This window comes from Chanodichthys erythropterus, chromosome 17 (assembly GCF_024489055.1).
Source record: "Chanodichthys erythropterus isolate Z2021 chromosome 17, ASM2448905v1, whole genome shotgun sequence".
Lineage (NCBI taxonomy): Eukaryota > Metazoa > Chordata > Actinopteri > Cypriniformes > Xenocyprididae > Chanodichthys > Chanodichthys erythropterus.
The window spans coordinates 8,503,448-8,521,045 of NC_090237.1; the positions used below are offsets into that span (position 1 = coordinate 8,503,448).

At 37.0% G+C, this 17,598-nt stretch overlaps 1 protein-coding gene and 2 non-coding genes across 3 annotated transcripts; all 3 read left to right on the top strand.

The window, feature by feature from the left end:
* The first annotated feature begins 1,783 nt into the window (after window positions 1-1,783).
* p4ha3 (prolyl 4-hydroxylase, alpha polypeptide III) lies at window positions 1,784-14,864 on the top strand. The gene is made up of 13 exons (XM_067365877.1): window positions 1,784-1,965; window positions 2,463-2,617; window positions 2,750-2,973; window positions 3,583-3,726; window positions 5,592-5,643; window positions 5,830-5,993; window positions 8,997-9,173; window positions 10,055-10,119; window positions 10,559-10,718; window positions 11,905-11,967; window positions 12,136-12,204; window positions 12,687-12,783; window positions 14,744-14,864. The coding sequence occupies exons 1-13, from the start codon at window positions 1,784-1,786 to the stop codon at window positions 14,812-14,814; spliced, it is 1,623 nt and encodes a 540-aa protein (XP_067221978.1). The 3' UTR covers window positions 14,815-14,864.
* A 1,312-nt stretch (window positions 14,865-16,176) lies between these two features.
* On the top strand, window positions 16,177-16,266 carry trnar-ucu (transfer RNA arginine (anticodon UCU)). Its single transcript is given in 2 exon segments — window positions 16,177-16,213; window positions 16,231-16,266. It is a non-coding gene; the product is annotated as a tRNA-Arg (tRNA).
* Window positions 16,267-16,736: 470 nt separating this feature from the next.
* Window positions 16,737-16,810, top strand: trnat-agu (transfer RNA threonine (anticodon AGU)). Its single transcript has one exon. It is a non-coding gene; the product is annotated as a tRNA-Thr (tRNA).
* The last annotated feature ends 788 nt before the right edge of the window (window positions 16,811-17,598 follow it).

A 17,598-nucleotide genomic window follows, 5' to 3' on the forward strand; every position in this document is an offset into this window, starting at 1 on the left:
CACATTTTGTAATATTTGGATTGTTTTATTTTTGTAAAATGAATTATTTTCTCATCCTAATTTTTTGAAGAGGCACTGCCTCCCTTGCCTCCTGGGAGGAAACGACCCGATACACACAGTCTGTAAAGCAGTTCTCCACACCTCATATGAATTACACTGTAGGTATAGCAATATTAACCCTTCACTGCACAATGACCCTCTAAAATGTTCCAGACATTCAGTAACACATTCAGTAACAATGGGATACTGGTAAGAGTAGGGATATTTATGGCCTGTTCAGTGGACATTATACTTAGTTTTTGAGAAAGATCTTATCCTGTGTTGGAAGTTAGAGCAGCAAAAGCAGTGGAGCCGAGACTCATAACACAGGCTTTAAAGCAGAATTAGTACACCTTCGAAATGCAAGTTTGAAATGTTGCATTAAAAAAAAGATGTTAACATTAAGCATAGAGTAAAAATCCTATGCAGGAACAAGCAAAATGGCTAAGTTGCAGCAAATAACAGACCAGACCTAAACTCAGGGAGGATTAAAATGACTCAGTTTCCATCACAGGACACCTTGACTCCACATGTTTGTGACTCAATTTGTAATGGTCATTAAAGGGTTAGCTCACCCAAAAATGAAAATAATGTCATTTATTACTCACCCTCATTGCGTCCACACCCGTAAGACCTTAATTAATCTTCCGAACACAAATTAAGATAAAATCCGATGACTCAGTGAGGCCTCCATAGCCAGCAATGACATTTCCTCTCTCAAGATTCATTGATGTACTAAACACATATTTAAATCAGTTCATGTGAGTACAGTGGTTCATTATTAATATTATAAAGCAACAAGAATATTTTTAGTGAACGAAAAAAACAAAATAACGACTTATTTAGTGATGGCCGATTTCAAAACACTGCTTCAGGAAGCTTCGGAGCGTAATGAATCAGCGCGTCGAATCATGATTCAGATCGCGTGTCAAACCGCCAAACTGCTGAAATCACGTGACTTTGGTGCTCCGAACCGCTGATTCGATACACTGATTCTTAACGCTCCGAAGCTTCCTGAAGCAGTGTTTTGAAAATAGGCCATCACTATATAAGTCGTTATTTTTTTTTGGCACACCAAAAATATTCTCGTCGCTTTATAATATTAATATTGAACCACTGTACTCACATGAACTGATTTAAATATGTTTTTAGTACATTAATAGATCTTGAGAGAGGAAATGTCATTGCTCCTCACGGAGCCATCGGATTTCAACAAAAATATCTCAATTTGCGTTCCAAAGATTAACGAAGGTCTTACGGGTGTGAAACGGCATGAGGGTGAGTAATAAATGACAGTATTTTCATTTTTGGGTGAACTAACCCTTTAAAACAGATTTCTGTTTTAATTTAATCATATAAAAGTTGTTTATAAAGTTTTCTCTATGATATTATTATATTTTTTGTCTAAAAATATATATATTTAGAGAGATCACAGAACCGTTTTTTTTTCTTTTAGAAAATCCTAATTCTGTCCTGTATCAGTCTGTACCTGACGTATTATTCAACCCACTCCCAGACAAGCCCACCTCTCTCTCTCTCTCTCTCTCTCTCTCTCTCTCACGCGCGCGCGCGCACACACACGCGCGCGCAGGCATTATGCTGATGGATCATCGTGGGCTGTGCGCGGTTTTTTCATGTCCTGCGTGAGAACATGAGCTATGAAGAGGAATTAAAAGCTGTGGAATAACACAGTCAGCGCATCATGTAAGACCGCTTAAACAATTTTCATAATCTCTCTTATAAGATGTCTTCATACTTTAGCCTCTTTATATTTATATACGTACTTAATATCTCTGACAAATCATTCGGTGAAATGTTCACTTCGATGATGAGCGTGAATGAAGCTGTTTCCGCAGAAAGACAACTAATCGATCATTTAAGAATATACATAGAACTGGAAATACAAAGACTTGACGATCTTAAAAGGTAAGAGAAAGCAATTTGATCATTTATATGAATGTATTAAAGTGGTGATTAGTTAATTAAGCAATCTAAATAGCCACAAAAAAGATGGCTTCAGGCACTTTGTCTGAAAATGTGGTTACTGTGGGAAATTTTATAAAGGATATTTCAATGGCAGATATTGGCATTTTATTTTATTTTATTTATTTATTTCTTATTTCAATGTAAAATAAAAATGACAAAAACTGTATATATCATTTCGGTTATACTTTATTTCACAGAACATGCACTTACAGTGAAGAAAGTATGGGTAATATATCATGGGTAAAGGTTAGGTTTAGGGGTAGGTTCAGGGTTAGTATGTTACTAGTTATTATCTAACGTAGTTTTTTGTAGTTACTATAATAAGTACATATATATGTATGGGGAACAGGACTGTAAAATAAAGGGTAACACTAACAAAATGTGTTATTGCGTTTAACCTTTAAATGAAATATTAATCATTCTTTTACATTTTTTAGGTTCTTTTCAAGAGTCAAATCATTACACAGTGGGGTATACAATGAGCCATCAGCTACCATAGCTAATCCAATTATTGCGTTCAAACTGGTCAAAAGACTTAAGTCTGAATGGTTGAATGTTGTCCATAGCAATGAAGCCGAAGAAAACATCAAAGGTAATGCTGACCTTCACACACAAGAGGCATTTAAGAAAATCCTTGATCTACAGCTTCATTTTTTTTGACTGTTGGTTTGCTTGTGTCCCACTTAACTCTAACCCTTCACAACCCCCGTTTACTTTCCTTCAGCTCTCAGGGAGGGCTACAGGAGGATGGAAGGCAGCTTACCCAAGCTGGAGGACCTTCAGGGGGCAGCGCAGGGGCTGATGAGGCTTCAGGATGTGTATGATCTGCGTGTGGGGGGGCTTGTGCAAGGGCACTTCCAGCAAATCACAAATGGAAATGCTGTTGATGTTTATAAACCCCATGTGTCTGATACACTCTCTGGGGATGATTGCTTTCTTGTTGGAAAGGTAAAACAATTTAATTTTTTCTATTATTTTTCAGTCTGCTTTTACATATGTCTGCAAAACATAGTGTGGCTGTAAAGTTAATAATTTCTTATTTGTCACAAGCTCAATTCTTAGAGGGGTCGAGAAACGTTACTGCCCACACTCCTAAAGTTTGGAATGTATTGTGAATCTCTGGGAAAGCCTCTGGAAAAATGTGTTCAGAATGTGTTCCCACTTGAGCACACTTCCTGATGTAGATTCCATACGTCTCAATTTGTTTAGTATCTGGTGCCTCTTTTGTGGTTTATGCTCCTCTTTCTTTGTGCATGAAGAAAAGCTCTGTTTTTTGTCTTCTTGTAATAAGCACCATATGTTCTCTTCACAATCATCCATACAAGTATCAAGTGAAATGTGCAACAAAGATTGGCAACTTCTTTTAACATTGCTAAAGTAACATATTAAATAACCAGTGACTAAATGGTTTTTGACAGAAATCCTTTTTTTGCTGTTGTGTAAGAAGTATTCTGAGCCCAAGTGTCAAACATGTGGGATGTCATCATCTTTTTTGCTTTTTTCCCCCACATGTCATATTTGTGTTATGTTTCATCTGTGAGAGCTTTGTGTTGGTAGGTGGCCTATGATTTGGAAGATTACTACCATTCTGTGCAGTGGTTTGAGGAGGCAGTTCGTCTCTTTCGAGGAACAGAATGGAGTCTGGAAAATGAAGGCACATTTGAAGATGCCCTTGACCATTTAGCTTTTTCTCATTTCAAGGTATGGCACCTCTCACAAAATATATATGAATTGAACTAAAACCCTGTGTACACCTGGTATTAAGATCCAATCTAAGGTGTACACGGGGTCCAACATATTTAGTCCGATCACATTTTGACCCCTTATTTACACTGCACAACTCTGTGGCGCATTAAGGCTCTGGCAAGGTTTCGTTCCGTCCTCTACACGGTGCCAACTCACACCAGGAGCATTTCAGAAGCGACGCGGCTGGATTCATGAGACCACAAGATTTGCCTGTCCTCTGTTGTTTTCCTTGATTTTTTATGTTTTTAATGGCTAAATGGTTATATTTTGTCTGGTTTAATTGTGTTTATTGCTATGCCCCACTTTGTTTTGCTGTAGCCTATAGACAAAGTTAATACACTTAAAAGTCCAGTTATGGACGACAAGGATAAAAGATTTTCAGGTTTTTCAACTTCAAATCTCTTGTTGTAAATTTCTGGTCTCCTAGTGATGTGAAATATGATTATTTTGACATAATTTTGTATTTAAACTGCGCGACTTGAACACGGCGTCTGTCATAAATAGACGTGGCGCGGCGAGCCGCTTCTGAAATGTGGTGTAAACACAAGCCTTGACTAAAGTGGCCGCGATCGACTCTGGTGGCCGTGTTGGAGCTGTAACGCCCCGCAAACATGTGCAGTGTAAATAAGAGGTGAAGTATTCAGAAATGCATGTGGCCACGTTTCAGTGTGCCATACCAAAGTGCTCCAGAAAATCTACCTATTAAAAAAGATTGTGGGTGGATTAAAATATTTTAATTAAAAGTTTAAAAAAATAACAGGGCTATTATAGTTAACTAAACACTTTTTAGTTAACTGAACATTTTTGTTACTTGAAATAAAATACAATTTAAATCTTAAACTTTATTTTATTTCAGCTAGTAACCAAGATAACATTTCTAATTTTCATTTAGTTTAACTTTATGTACTAAAATAACAAACACATAAATAAAATAATAATAATAATAAAAACTACTAAAAATGACAAAAGCACACTACAAAATTATTAAAACTTTAACTAAAATTAAAATGGTAAATAAAAATAATATAAAAAATACCCACGTAAAAGGCAACATTCTCAGGACCTTGCGCAATGTTGCCTAAAAGTTCTCTAAAGGTGACGAAGATTCCGAACCTTTACAGAACATTGGGGATGTTCCTAAAGCGTCCTCTTTTGGTAATGAAAGTGCTGCAGTTCAAGGTTCCTTATATGACTTTAGGGGGACGTTCCAATTTGGATATTTTATGGTCACATAAGAATGTTACAATGAGGACATTTGGGACATTAACAGAACGTTCCCACATGGTCCTCTGTTGGTCATTTAATAGCGTTCCCAATATGAGTTTAGGGGGACGTTCTATTTTGGTTATTTTATGGTTAAGCGAGAACATAACAAAGAGAACATTTGGGAAGTTAACAGAACGTCCCATAGTAATAGTCCACTAAACATTCCCAGAACCTCCTGAATGTTCCCTGAAGGTTCACCAAATAACGTTCCCCAAACCTCATTTGTAAGTCGCTTTGGATAAAAGTAAATGTAAACCTTAAAAGAACTCCACATCGTGACCGTCTCTGAACGTACTGGGAACGTTACGGGGTAAAAACGAATTCAAAATATTCATAAAAACTCTCACCTCAAATTGCAAAAGTGTTTTGTAGTTTTAAATGTAGCTAGTTTATCTTTCTTTGTCTTATCTTTGGTGGTTCTGTGTAATCCATCTCTATGCATCTCTATGTCTGTCTCTCTCTCTCTCTCTCTCTCTATCTCTATATATATATATATATAAAGGTAGAAAGATATAATTATATGAAATACAATGTTTGTTTGTTTGTTTTTTTAGACTGGAAACATATCATACGCCCTCAGTCTCTCTCAGGAACTATTGCTTCATGGTAAACTATTCCTCTGCAGTCTACTACCAACCAACAGCAATTAGTGAGACAGTGTGAGAGAGAGAAACATACTTGGCCAAACAGATCAATTTATTTTTAATTCATAAATAAGAATTAATTTAAATATAATCTATACAGAAATTGTATTATATTACATCACAATGCAATTTCAATCTTGTCTTCAAGATCCTATGAACAGAAGGGTACATTTCAATGTGGAGAAGTATGAGAAGCTCCTTGATGAAAGGCCGCCTGTTACTAACCAAAGCTTGGCTTTGAAAAGGCCTGACACCACTTATCTGAGAACCAGGAATGTCTATGAGAAGCTCTGCCAAACAAAAGGATCTCAGGTATCATTCCACACTATGCTACACAACTTGTGATCGAGGCAATGTAGTGTTCAACATTCATCAGAGGTTATATTTTTCTATTCCAATGTTGGAAGTATTATAAGCTACACAAATATAAAATGTTAGCACAAGTTAGAAAAGGGAAAGTATTCACACATTGCAAGGATGATTACAGTTTCGAAATGGAGTAAACTTCCATTATAATAATATGGTATCCATATGACTATTAAATGCTTCCTATCATAAAAAGAGCCAAAGTTAAAAGAAGAGCTATCCTGTGTGGATCTTGGTAGAATTACTCATGGGGCTGCCTGGAGAAAATTACACAGCAGCTTACCAAAGTGAATTACTTCAGTTTTGGATCATGAAGAAGGTCACATGAAATAATGGCCTGCTTTAAATCTTAAAGGGTTAGTTCACCCAAAAATGAAATTTCTGTCATTAATTACTCACCCTCATGTCATTCCAAACCCACAAGACCTTCATTCATCTTCGGAACACAAATTAAGATATTTTTGATGAAATCCGAGAGCTTTCTAATCTCCCTGATCTCTCTAATCAGTCAGTGCTTGAGTCAACTCAGGCTGGGCAGGAAGAACAAACAGCTGCCAAAAAAACAAAAACAAGACTTGGGTATCCTCCTGTCTACCATTGTATCAGAGAAAAAACAAAAAGAGGTGGGCAAGGGAGATGAATGTCAAGCCGGGAGAGGATGTCTAGAGATGCCAGCAGACAGACTAAACAAAGAGCTCCAAACGTTCAAGGCCATGGAAGAGACCAATGCCACATAAAACCCACTTTCTTGATGGAAAAGGCATGAATCAAGCCTCCCCATTCTTTCAGTGTTTGCCAAATATTACCTTTGCATTCCAGCATCAAGTTCAGCCTCTGAGAAAGTTTTCAGTACCTCTGGCCTCATCTGTAGCCCACTAAGATCCAGACTCTCGAGTGACAATATTGACACATTAGTTTTCCTGTCCAAAAATCTGCAAAGCTGGCAAAGGAGCTGTCAAAAAATAAACACTGAAAAGATGTGAGGATATGAACCCATTTTAATTGGGTTACTTCAGTATTATTTTTTCCAAAATCAAAATTTAACCTATGTTCCCTGTAGGTTTTTTGTTGTTATTTATTTATTTATTACATACATTTTGTTTGCACCATGCGATAAAAGAGAATTTTTTTTTCCAAAATCAAAATTTAAACTACAGTGGGTACGGAAAGTATTCAGACCCCCTTAAATTTTTCACTCTTTGTTATATTGCAGCCATTTGCTGAAATCATTTTAAGTTCATTTTTTTCCTCATTAATGTACACACAGCACCCCATATTGACAGAAAAACACAGAATTGTTGACATTTTTGCAGATTTATTAAAAAAGAAAAACTGAAATATCACATGGTCCTAAGTATTCAGACCCTTTGCTGTGACACTCATATATTTAACTCAAGTGCTGTCCATTTCTTCTGATCATCCTTGAGATGGTTCTACACTTTCATTTGAGTCCAGCTGTGTTTGATTATACTGATTCGGACTTGATTAGGAAAGCCACGCACCTGTCTATAAAAGACCTTACAGCTCACAGTGCATGTCAGAGCAAATGAGAATCATGAGGTCAAAGGAACTGCCTGAAGAGCTCAGAGACAGAATTGTAGCAAGGCACAGATCTGGCCAAGGTTACAAAAAAATTCTGCTGCACTTAAGGTTCCATAATCCTTAAATGGAAGATGTTTGGGACAACAGGAACCCTTCCTAGAGCTGGACGTCCAGCCAAACTGAGCTATCGGGGGAGAAGAGCCTTGGTGAGAGAGGTAAAGAAGAACCCAAAGATCACTGTGGCTGAGCTCCAGAGATGCAGTCGGGAGATGGGAGAAAGTTGTAGAAAGTCAACCATCACTGCAGCCCTCCACCAGTCGGGGCTTTATGGCAGAGTGGCCAGACGGAAGCCTCTCCTCAGTGCAAGACACATGAAAGCCCGCATGAAGTTAGCTAAGATGGTGAGAAATGTCCACAATTGTCAACAATTCTGTGTTTTTCTGTCAATATGGGGTGCTACATTAATGAGGAAAAAAATGAACTTAAATGAGTTTAGCAAATGGCTGCAATATAACAAAGAGTGAAAAATGTAAGGGGGTCTGAATACTTTTCGTACCCACTGTATATTCCCTGAATGTAGGTTTTGTTACATTTTATTTGCACATTTGTTACTGCAGAGTTTTAAGCAGTTATTAGTAAAATTGTTTAAATTCACTTATCTTATGAGCCTGGTTATTTGTCACCTATGGCATCGTTTTAGTATCGATACAGAGGTATTAGATTCTGGTATCGTACCGAAGCCAAAATTGTGGTATTAGAACATCCCTACCCTATACACATCAACATCATAACAAATTTCAAGGCACAGAAAGGTAGTAGAGATAGTAGTCCATGAGACTACAGTGGTTCAACCTTAATGTTATGAAGCTACGAGAATACTTTTTGTGTGCAAAAAAAACACAAATAATGACTTTATTCAAAAATGTCTTCTTCTTCTACAGGGTCAACTGTTTGGTTACCCACATTCTTCAGAGTATCTTTTGTGTCCAACAGAAGAAAGAAATTCACACAGGTTTGGAACAACTTGAGGGAGAATAAATAACGACAGAATTTTCATTTTTGGGTTATTGTTATTTTAAGGTGGGGCACAATTAAATGAATGGCAAAACTCAGCATTTTGTTTGCGTACCCCCTCTGTCTCCTCACATACCCTCATGGATACATGACACATACCTCAGTTTGGGAACCACTGGCCTAGATAAATGTACTTTTAACACAGTAATGTTAGAGTTTTATTGCATTCACGATGACAGCATTTGATTGAGGGTTAGAGGTAATTAGCTGTTAACTTAAAATATTTTTATGTTTATCAATTAAATCTTTCTTGTTATAAATTATTATTTGAAGCCTCTTTGGAATACTTATGTTTCAGAGCCTTAGAAATAATGACACACTTTATTTTTACAGCCAAAACATTTTGAGAACCCAAGGTTGTTCTGTGATTATTTCACCAATGGCAACCCTGGTTTACTTCTGCAACCAATTAAACGAGAGCTAATCAGCCTGCACCCATATGTTGTGCTCTTCCATGGTTTTGTCACCCGACCTGAAGCTAAAAGCATCAGAGAATATGCCGTGCCAGGGGTGAGTGCACTGTTTACATTAAGGCTTAATGTGGAAACATTCAAAATTGGGTATGGAATATGTAACTCTTGGACTTGTACCAAGATTCCAAAGTAATTCATTGTAAATTAATTGATGAACCATGAACCATGCTGTCTTTGATATTATGCAAAAACAAGAGTGAGTGAATTTGGATCAGAACTCTCCAAATAACTGAGAAAGCCTTTTTTTTTTTTTTATTGTGAATTGGATGTTATTTAGCCTTTATGTTACTTGGATCATTTTTGCATTGAGGGAAAAAAAGTTGGCAGAGGCTTCAGCTCTCACTTGTTGAAAGTTCTCAGCTGAAGTTGTTCTGCTTTCATTTTACTTTAAATAATTTGTCTTCTACTGAATAAGACATTTTTCAGACACTTTTTATTTTACTGCATGCCAGTTACTGACTGACATGTAGAGACTCTTCTGTATAAAGTCATTTTCTCAAGAGAGACACAAAATTTTGTGTGCTAGTTTTCCCTCATTTTCCAGACATATTTAACCACGGAACTTAAGCCAGCTTCAAACTGAGTTGGAAAGAAGATAAAGAGCACATTACTTGAATAAGTCATGCGGTCGGAATCAACTGTGCTTACAGCTCGTCAGTTATTCCACCCAGAGTGTTTTCGTAGGGGTAGACAGAGCATTAAATCACGTGTTTCCGTCATTGCTTTTTTTTAAGTCTTTGTCCCTGCCAGTAGTTCAGTAATTTTTTCTTTCTTTCTGAAATTCCCACATAACAGAAGCTGCAAGACATTTTGTTATTATCTAGTTCTCTTACTGTATCTCCCTTCAAATCTTTATTCTTCACAGTGACTGAAATGTCTAGAAAATATTTAAATGCAAATATTCATGTTTTCCTTCAGCTTAGAAGATCAGTGGTGGCATCAGGAGTAAATCAGGCCACTGCAGAATATCGCATCAGCAAAAGGTACAAGTCATGTTTTTCTAAAGGCCCCATTAAATCAAAGGTATATCAGCTCATCTTTAAGGCCCGGGTATACTTAATTTCCTGCGTTCTGCTCCGTCTTGTGCACAGTTGAGCGCGCAAGCCTTTCAAAGTATACTCCTTTGGCATGGAAAGATGTGTTCGACGCGTGCAAATTTTCTAGTGGACTGCTGTTTTCAAGCTCTCTGTTTGCAAGTCACTTGCACATGCGCTGTTGTATGCAGATGCAGCCAAAGTATACTTTGGGCTTTATGCTAGTGTACTTCTACAACTTTCAATGGTGAATAATACAACTACTCAGTGGTGAATAATACTAGTAGTAATACATCCAATTTCCAATAATATCCCATTTTTTCTCTTTCTGTACTGCTTTAGTTTGTGAAGTAGCTCTCACATTAGAATAATGTCAATGATCTTTCAGTGCATGGCTTAAAGAGTCGGCCCATGAGGTTGTTGGCAAGGTGGATCGACGCATCACTATGGTCACTGGGTTGAATGTGCAGCCTCCTTATGCTGAATATCTCCAAGTTGTAAATTATGGCATTGGAGGACACTATGAACCTCATTTTGATCATGCTACAGTAAGTAACAGAAATATTCTTTAATTCTGAATCTTCTAAAACATTCACACACATTTAAAGGTGCAATATGTAATATTTTCTATCCGCTAGAGGTCACTAGAGGCCTATTCAAAACAAAAGAGTAGCTTGATGACGCCAAGTTTGAGCTCTGAATCTTGAGTCTTCACCTCACAACCAGTGGAAATAATCGGGATAGGACTCGGGAAGAAATCATGTTCATGGATGTGATTATTAATGTTATTGTAGTATGAAGCAGAGCAGGACCGAGTGTTGTGGGAGCTGAACGAGGCCGCTGGAGCGATTGCACAACACACGCCTCACGAGCAGCGGGACTTTTATTATGACACAGTCGCCGGCACTGATTCCGCTTTTCCGGTCTTGAGTATGAGGTAACGCAGCTCTGTTTATCATATTAGATACATTTGAGCGTATTGAAAATGATATAACGTTACTCTGATCGTTCGCTCGGTGGCTGCTGTGAGACACTGTTACACACTGCAGTAAGATAGATCGATTTTACAATATATTAAATGCTGGATGGCTTCTGTTGATAAATGGCATGCAATTAATTTTAAAACGTATTGTATGACGGAAAAAATGCTGTATTACTGTTACTAAAAATAAAGCTGCATCTGATTATGCTATGTTAGCTACTTGACAAAATAGTGTTTTCTCTGAGGCATGGTAAAGCATGGTAATCGCAAAAAATCAAGAAAATTAGATTTAAACAATAAGACTAAATGTGTTGAGCTGTATAACAATAATTAGTTTTCTGTCTATACATGTAACCAAACAATTGTTCCCTTGTCTATTAAAACATTATATTAATATTAAAGCGTCTTTGGTGTTTCCATGGTTTCTACAATTGACAGGCGACTCCTCACACATCCCGAAGCCTTGGTTAAAATTGCAGTTTTCTCATGATTTACAAATAGTTGCAAACATTTGGGATATTTTAAGTACTCAAGTGAACAAAATATATAACACTGGCCTAGTGGTTTTTGGATATTTTACTGCAAAATTCTTACACATTGCACCTTTAAGGAAAAACATTTACAAAAATGCTTTTTGATGCAGAGATTTACTACTTATAATGTATCTTGCATATACAGTATAAGCCATGATGCATACACATTGTGTATAATGTGACATTTTACAGTTTAAAATGATTTTTTTTTATTGGCAGTCTGATTCGAGTCCATTATACAGGCTAAAAACTGGAAATCGAGTGGCTACATTCATGATATATGTAAGTGAATAAATAGTTCAGCTCTTGCTCGCTTTCCTTAATTAAATGAAAATATCTTGCCAATGAAGTTTTGAGTGAGAGAGCAAGTATGTTAGTTTTGGAAGCATTTAGCAGTAACCAAAATTAATTTAATGCTGCTTGAGTGAACCACATTTTTTTCCTTTTTAGTTGAGCTCTGTGGAAGCAGGAGGATTCACAGCCTTTATTTATGCTAACTTCAGTGTTCCTGTAGTGGAGGTACAGAATTACATACATCAGTCTCACAGATTCACTCAAGACAGAACACAACCATACTTCACTCTTGCACAGCTTGTTTCAGAATGCTATGTCCTTCAATGCTGAGTAATAACAGATTGTTTTCTATTGAGGTCAGACATTTCGTTGGATATCCCGTTACAACAAAAGCTTTGGGTTTGGGAGTCATTGTTGTTTCAGTTAAATGAACTGTTGGTGAAACCTGAGAGATAGCTATCTAGAAATGTGCACTTTCACCTCCAGGCATTCAGGTTTTCACCACCCTCTAAGGGGATGTCATCTCTGCACAACCTCTTGCAAAATAAAAAAGGAATATACATTAAACAATGTTCATAATCCAGGATTTTGGCTATTGTGTACACTCAAAGAAGCTTTTTGACTTAATAAACATAATAAAACTATATTGGGAGTTTTCTTTATTCTCTATAAGGAGTGTATTTGACTTTTTTGTGTTTTCTTTCTAGAATGGTGCTCTCTTCTGGTGGAATCTTCATAGAAATGGTCAAGGAAATGGTGACACTCTTCATGCTGGCTGCCCTGTCATTGTTGGTGATAAATGGGGTATGATTGCTGTATCACATGGTGTCTTGTTTACCAAAATAAGGAAAGAACTTTAATTTGACAGACAGTCATATCCAAAGCAATTTTCATTGCATTCATTGTATACATTTAAAGGGATAGTTCACCCAAAAATGAAAATTTGATGTTTATCTGCTTACCCCCAGGGCATCCAAGATGTAGATGACTTTTTTTCTTCAGTCAAACGCAAATTATGATTTTTAACTGCAACCGCTGCCATCTGTCAGTCAAATAATAGCAGTGATTGGGAACTTGAACAATAAGAGTCGAAAAAACTTCCATAGACAAATCAAAATTAAAACCTGCGGCTCATGACGGCACATTGATGTCCTAAGACACGAAACGATCGGTTTGTGCGAGAAACCGAACAGTATTTATATCATTTTTTACCTCTAATACACCACTATGTCCAACTTCGTTCAGCTTCCGGCTAGTGAGGTCGGATCGCGCTCTGACAACGGAAGTGATGTCTCGCGCTTATTGAAGTATATGGGCGAGACATCACTTCCGTCTTCAGAATGCGTTTTTTGACCTCACTAACAGGAAGCTGAACGAAGTTGGACATAGTGGTGTATTAGAGGTAAAAATTATATAAATAATGTTCGGTTTCTCGCACAAACCGATCGTTTCGTCTCTTAGGACATTAATGTGTCGTCACGAGCCGCAGGTTTTAATTTTGATTTGTCTAAGCAAGTTTTATTTACTGTTATAGTTGATGTTCCCATCTACTGCTATTATTTGACTGACAGACGGCAGCGGTTGCAGTTAAAAATCATAATTTGCGTTCGACTGAAGAAAAAAAGTCACCTACATCTTGGATGCACTGGGGGTAAGCAGATAAACATCAAATTTTCATTTTTGGGTGAACTATCCCTTTAATTCATTCCCTGGTAATTGAACCTATAACTTTTTTTGCTTGCACCACACACACACTACTGTAGTAATAGTAAAGTAATAGGTAGTAATTCTGTAAAAGAAGCATGAAAAAAGTGAACCTTCAGTGAATTGAGAATGGTTAATGAAGCTTTTATGGGATATTATTTACTAGAGATGTCCTTATGTGTGCTATATCAAGGCTTTTAACCCTTAAATGCATGAATCTTTCGCCAATCATTCTAAATATTCGGGTCTTTAGCGACCCGGATCTATATCTAACACGATATCTCGATAATATAAGAATTCCCCTAATTTAAGAATAACCATTACAGAAGAATAAAATAAAGCATATTTTGTTAACTTTTGGAGCTTGGAAGGGTTCATTTTGAGCAGATGTTTTATGCCATCATCACTGTCCTCATCAGAGCTAATTTCCCAATACATTTAGCAAAATTATAGTTTTGAGAATATGTTTGAGATTACGAATATGAGCCTATTCACGATCACAAACATATTCTCAAAACTATCATTTTCAACATGCTCAAATTCAATAATTTGATTGCTAACAGCTTCACCATATTTGACTGCATTCAGTACTTTGCAGTAAATCGCTGAAACATTTCATGTTTTGCCTATTCTTTCGTTTTCTGTCTGAATGAAACGTCACTTCATCATTATGTATCAGACATTGCTACTTTTTGGAATAAAGGTCAATTGCGCTAATTCTGGTATCAAAGATTCAATTATTGTTATGCAGAAAAAATATACGTACACTGATACACACCTCGGGTCGTTAGCGACCCTATACAAATATTACAAAAAGATTTAAGGAAAATAGGTATTCTTTTATTATTTTATGATTTTTTTCTTGTTCTATTCTTTATAATGAATTGATTGAGGAATACTAAGAAGGTTGATGTCTGATTTTGAAAAATGAATGAGGAGGAGGGTATTGAATGATGTCCTGGGTTGATAAAGACCCGAGGTATGCATTTAAGGGTTAAAGCCACATGCTTTATGTGAGGAACACACCAAATAAAGGCATTCACTGTCTTTTCTTTTCCAGTTGCCAATAAATGGGTTCATGAGTATGGACAAGAGTTCCGACATCGTTGTAGCCTTAATCCTGAGGAGTGAAGGAAGCATGAGACCATTTAAAGTACAAGAGTCGCCCCTTTTAAAGGGGCAATGATAGCAAGTGAGGAAGTGAAAGACTGAAAATGAAGGGGTAAAGCATTTGAGAGCTGAAATTACCTGCCTTCATAATTGATTTGAGTTCCCAGCATTGGGAAGAGAGGCACATGGATAATTTTCATGGATGTTTGAAGGACACAGTAAATAGAGAGAGAGATTTCAACTGTGTGTGTATGTTTGTGTGTGGGTTAGGGAATGGTTTGGTATGCAGCCCACAGGGCAAGCTGACCTCTTGTTCCTGCTTCCCAAGATAAACACCAGAACAATTGAAAATATAGCTGTTTACATGAGTAACTGGTGATGGTTTGTTTTGATGAGTAGTTTGTGGTAACATCTTTTCTGTTCTGACAGCAAACAATATATACATATTTTTATAATGAATTACAATACACATTGAAATAGGATAATGATTTGCCCACTTAGCTTTTAAATCTGGTGCAACTGTACATTGTTTATGGTTGCAAAGCAACTTCCAAAAAAGTTCCATAAATGTTGTAAACATAAATAAATAATAAAATGAGATCAACCTTTTCTTTGTAAACTTTTCTTTGTAAAAAATATTTAATTTATTGGCATACTGTGGTTGAATTTTCATCAAAACAATGTATTGCTATATATTACATTGCCATGACATAAAATAGCAAAATAATAATAGATAACTGCTTTAAATGTAATGTTAATATTAATAGTGGCCACCAAGTTTTCAAAACATCCTTTAGGAATTTATTGCTATATCTCCAGATTCCTGACAACATTTATGATAATATTTAAGCACTCCCTTTCTTTTAAAACTTTCTTTAAAAACTAATCCAAAATGTACAATCATTAAGTGTAATACAGACCACTGCTGTCCTCTGCTGCTGGATTAATGTAAGAGTTACTTGATTAGAAGCACATTTTATCCAGAGGATTGTTCCCACTATGCTACCGAGGTACATGCCTTTCTGAAATTTTCTTAAGTTATTATTATAATTATTAATGTGAGACTCTTGTAATTGCTGACCTTAATACATTTGTTATAAAAAATAATGTAATTCATTTCAGTATCTCAATGTGATTTGATGTGACACATTTGATGTGCTGATCAGAAGAGTATTCTGTTTTTGCACAGTCCATCACACTCAGAGCACAAAGAACTTGAGAGTGTAACACACTTGAGAGTCCTAACCAGCTGTCACTGAATCGCATGGATATTAAACATAAAGGAAAGAAGAACCTGACTTTGCTGCCTGTAGAGTGTGTAACCTCACAGTGTTGGATGTGCAAATGCCCAAAAGAAAAACCATAAGATGGCCTACCAAGGCAGGCTCTGTGGCGCAATGGATAGCGCATTGGACTTCTAGATTACGAAATGAGGCCATTCAAAGGTTGTGGGATCGAGTCCCACCAGAGTCATGAATTTTGGTATTTTATTAACCCTATACTGAACCATCCATTGAGGTATGAGAGTCAGTGTCTTGCATCACAAGGATGCAGGACTTTGGAAATGTTCATATATACAGTAGGCTACATCATATCGAATTGTAAATGACGCTCCAAAAACGTGTAATGGGGGTGCTGGGAGTCCTGCTAAACAAAGCTGGCCAACAAACACAGAGGCTTGCCACCCCAACTCAGTTGTCAACAAATTGTTTTAAGCTATCCATCGTATGCATATCTTTGCAGCTTTTGTGAATGGAGCTCCAAAAACATGTGTAACGAGGGTGCTGGGAGTCCTTTTAAACACAGATGGCCAACAAACACAGAGGCTAGCCAGCTGTGTCAACAAACTCTTTTATGCTATCTAGTGACTGTTCCACGATTTTACACTTTTCTGGATCTTTTGATCCTCTGGGTCGCCCTTCAAGGAGCAGAACATAGAGGTAAGCGCCGTGGCTTAGTTGGTTAAAGTGCCTGTCTAGTAAACAGGAGATCCTGGGTTTGAATCCCAGTGGTGCCTCTCCTCTGATGCCTTTGCTCTCTAGGTTTTTTGGACAAGAGGGCCTCACAGAGTCTTGAGAACATGTCTTTCCTGCCCGCAGAGTGTGCAATCTCAATTTTTGGATGTGCAAATGCCCAGAAGAAAAACCATCACATGGCCCAGAAGGACAACTGGGCAGGCTCTGTGGAGCGATGGATAGTGCATTGAATACCAGTTTGCAAAATAAGGCCATTCAAAGGATGTGTGTTCAAATCTTGTTCTCAGTGTATTCCGTTAAATAATGTCAAGTAAAAAGGCTTCAAATCATGCCCAAGAACCACCCATATGGGAGTCACTGTCTTGCATCTCTTGGAAATGTATATAAATCATATTGAATTGGCATTTCCATGCAAAATGCAGTGCAAGAAAACAACCATCACATGGAAGGGTCTGACCTGCTTGCTTCCATTATAAACCGCTATCTAAGTATCGGATCAAAAGGGGGATCCATTCGGTTAATTTTCTGCATGTGCTGAGGGAGAGATGGCGATGAAAATTGTCAAAAAGTTTAAAGTATTCATATTGTTGACTGTTCTTGAATTGTTCTTAAATGTTTCAAAACATTTTATTACTTTTTACTTGTATCTCTACATTTGCTTGCTTTAATAATTCATTAAGAAATTTCTGTGTAGTTTACTACCACATTTGCTTACGGAAATCTCTTGGCTCTTGCACACACGGACCAGCCATCACCACAGAGATGTGCCAGATTTCCTTTCGCATTCTGTAGCTTAGATGGTCTTTGCAGCTTTTGTGAATGGAGCTCC

Excerpts from the sequence above, each read along its gene's own strand:
- p4ha3 (XM_067365877.1), top strand. The coding sequence starts at position 1,784 with ATGTCTTCATACTTTAGCCTCTTTATATTTATATACGTACTTAATATC. Across the intron at positions 2,618-2,749 it reads AGCCGAAGAAAACATCAAAG|CTCTCAGGGAGGGCTACAGG; the intron begins GTAATGCTGACC and ends ACTTTCCTTCAG. Across the intron at positions 12,784-14,743 it reads CATTGTTGGTGATAAATGGG|TTGCCAATAAATGGGTTCAT; the intron begins GTATGATTGCTG and ends TTTCTTTTCCAG.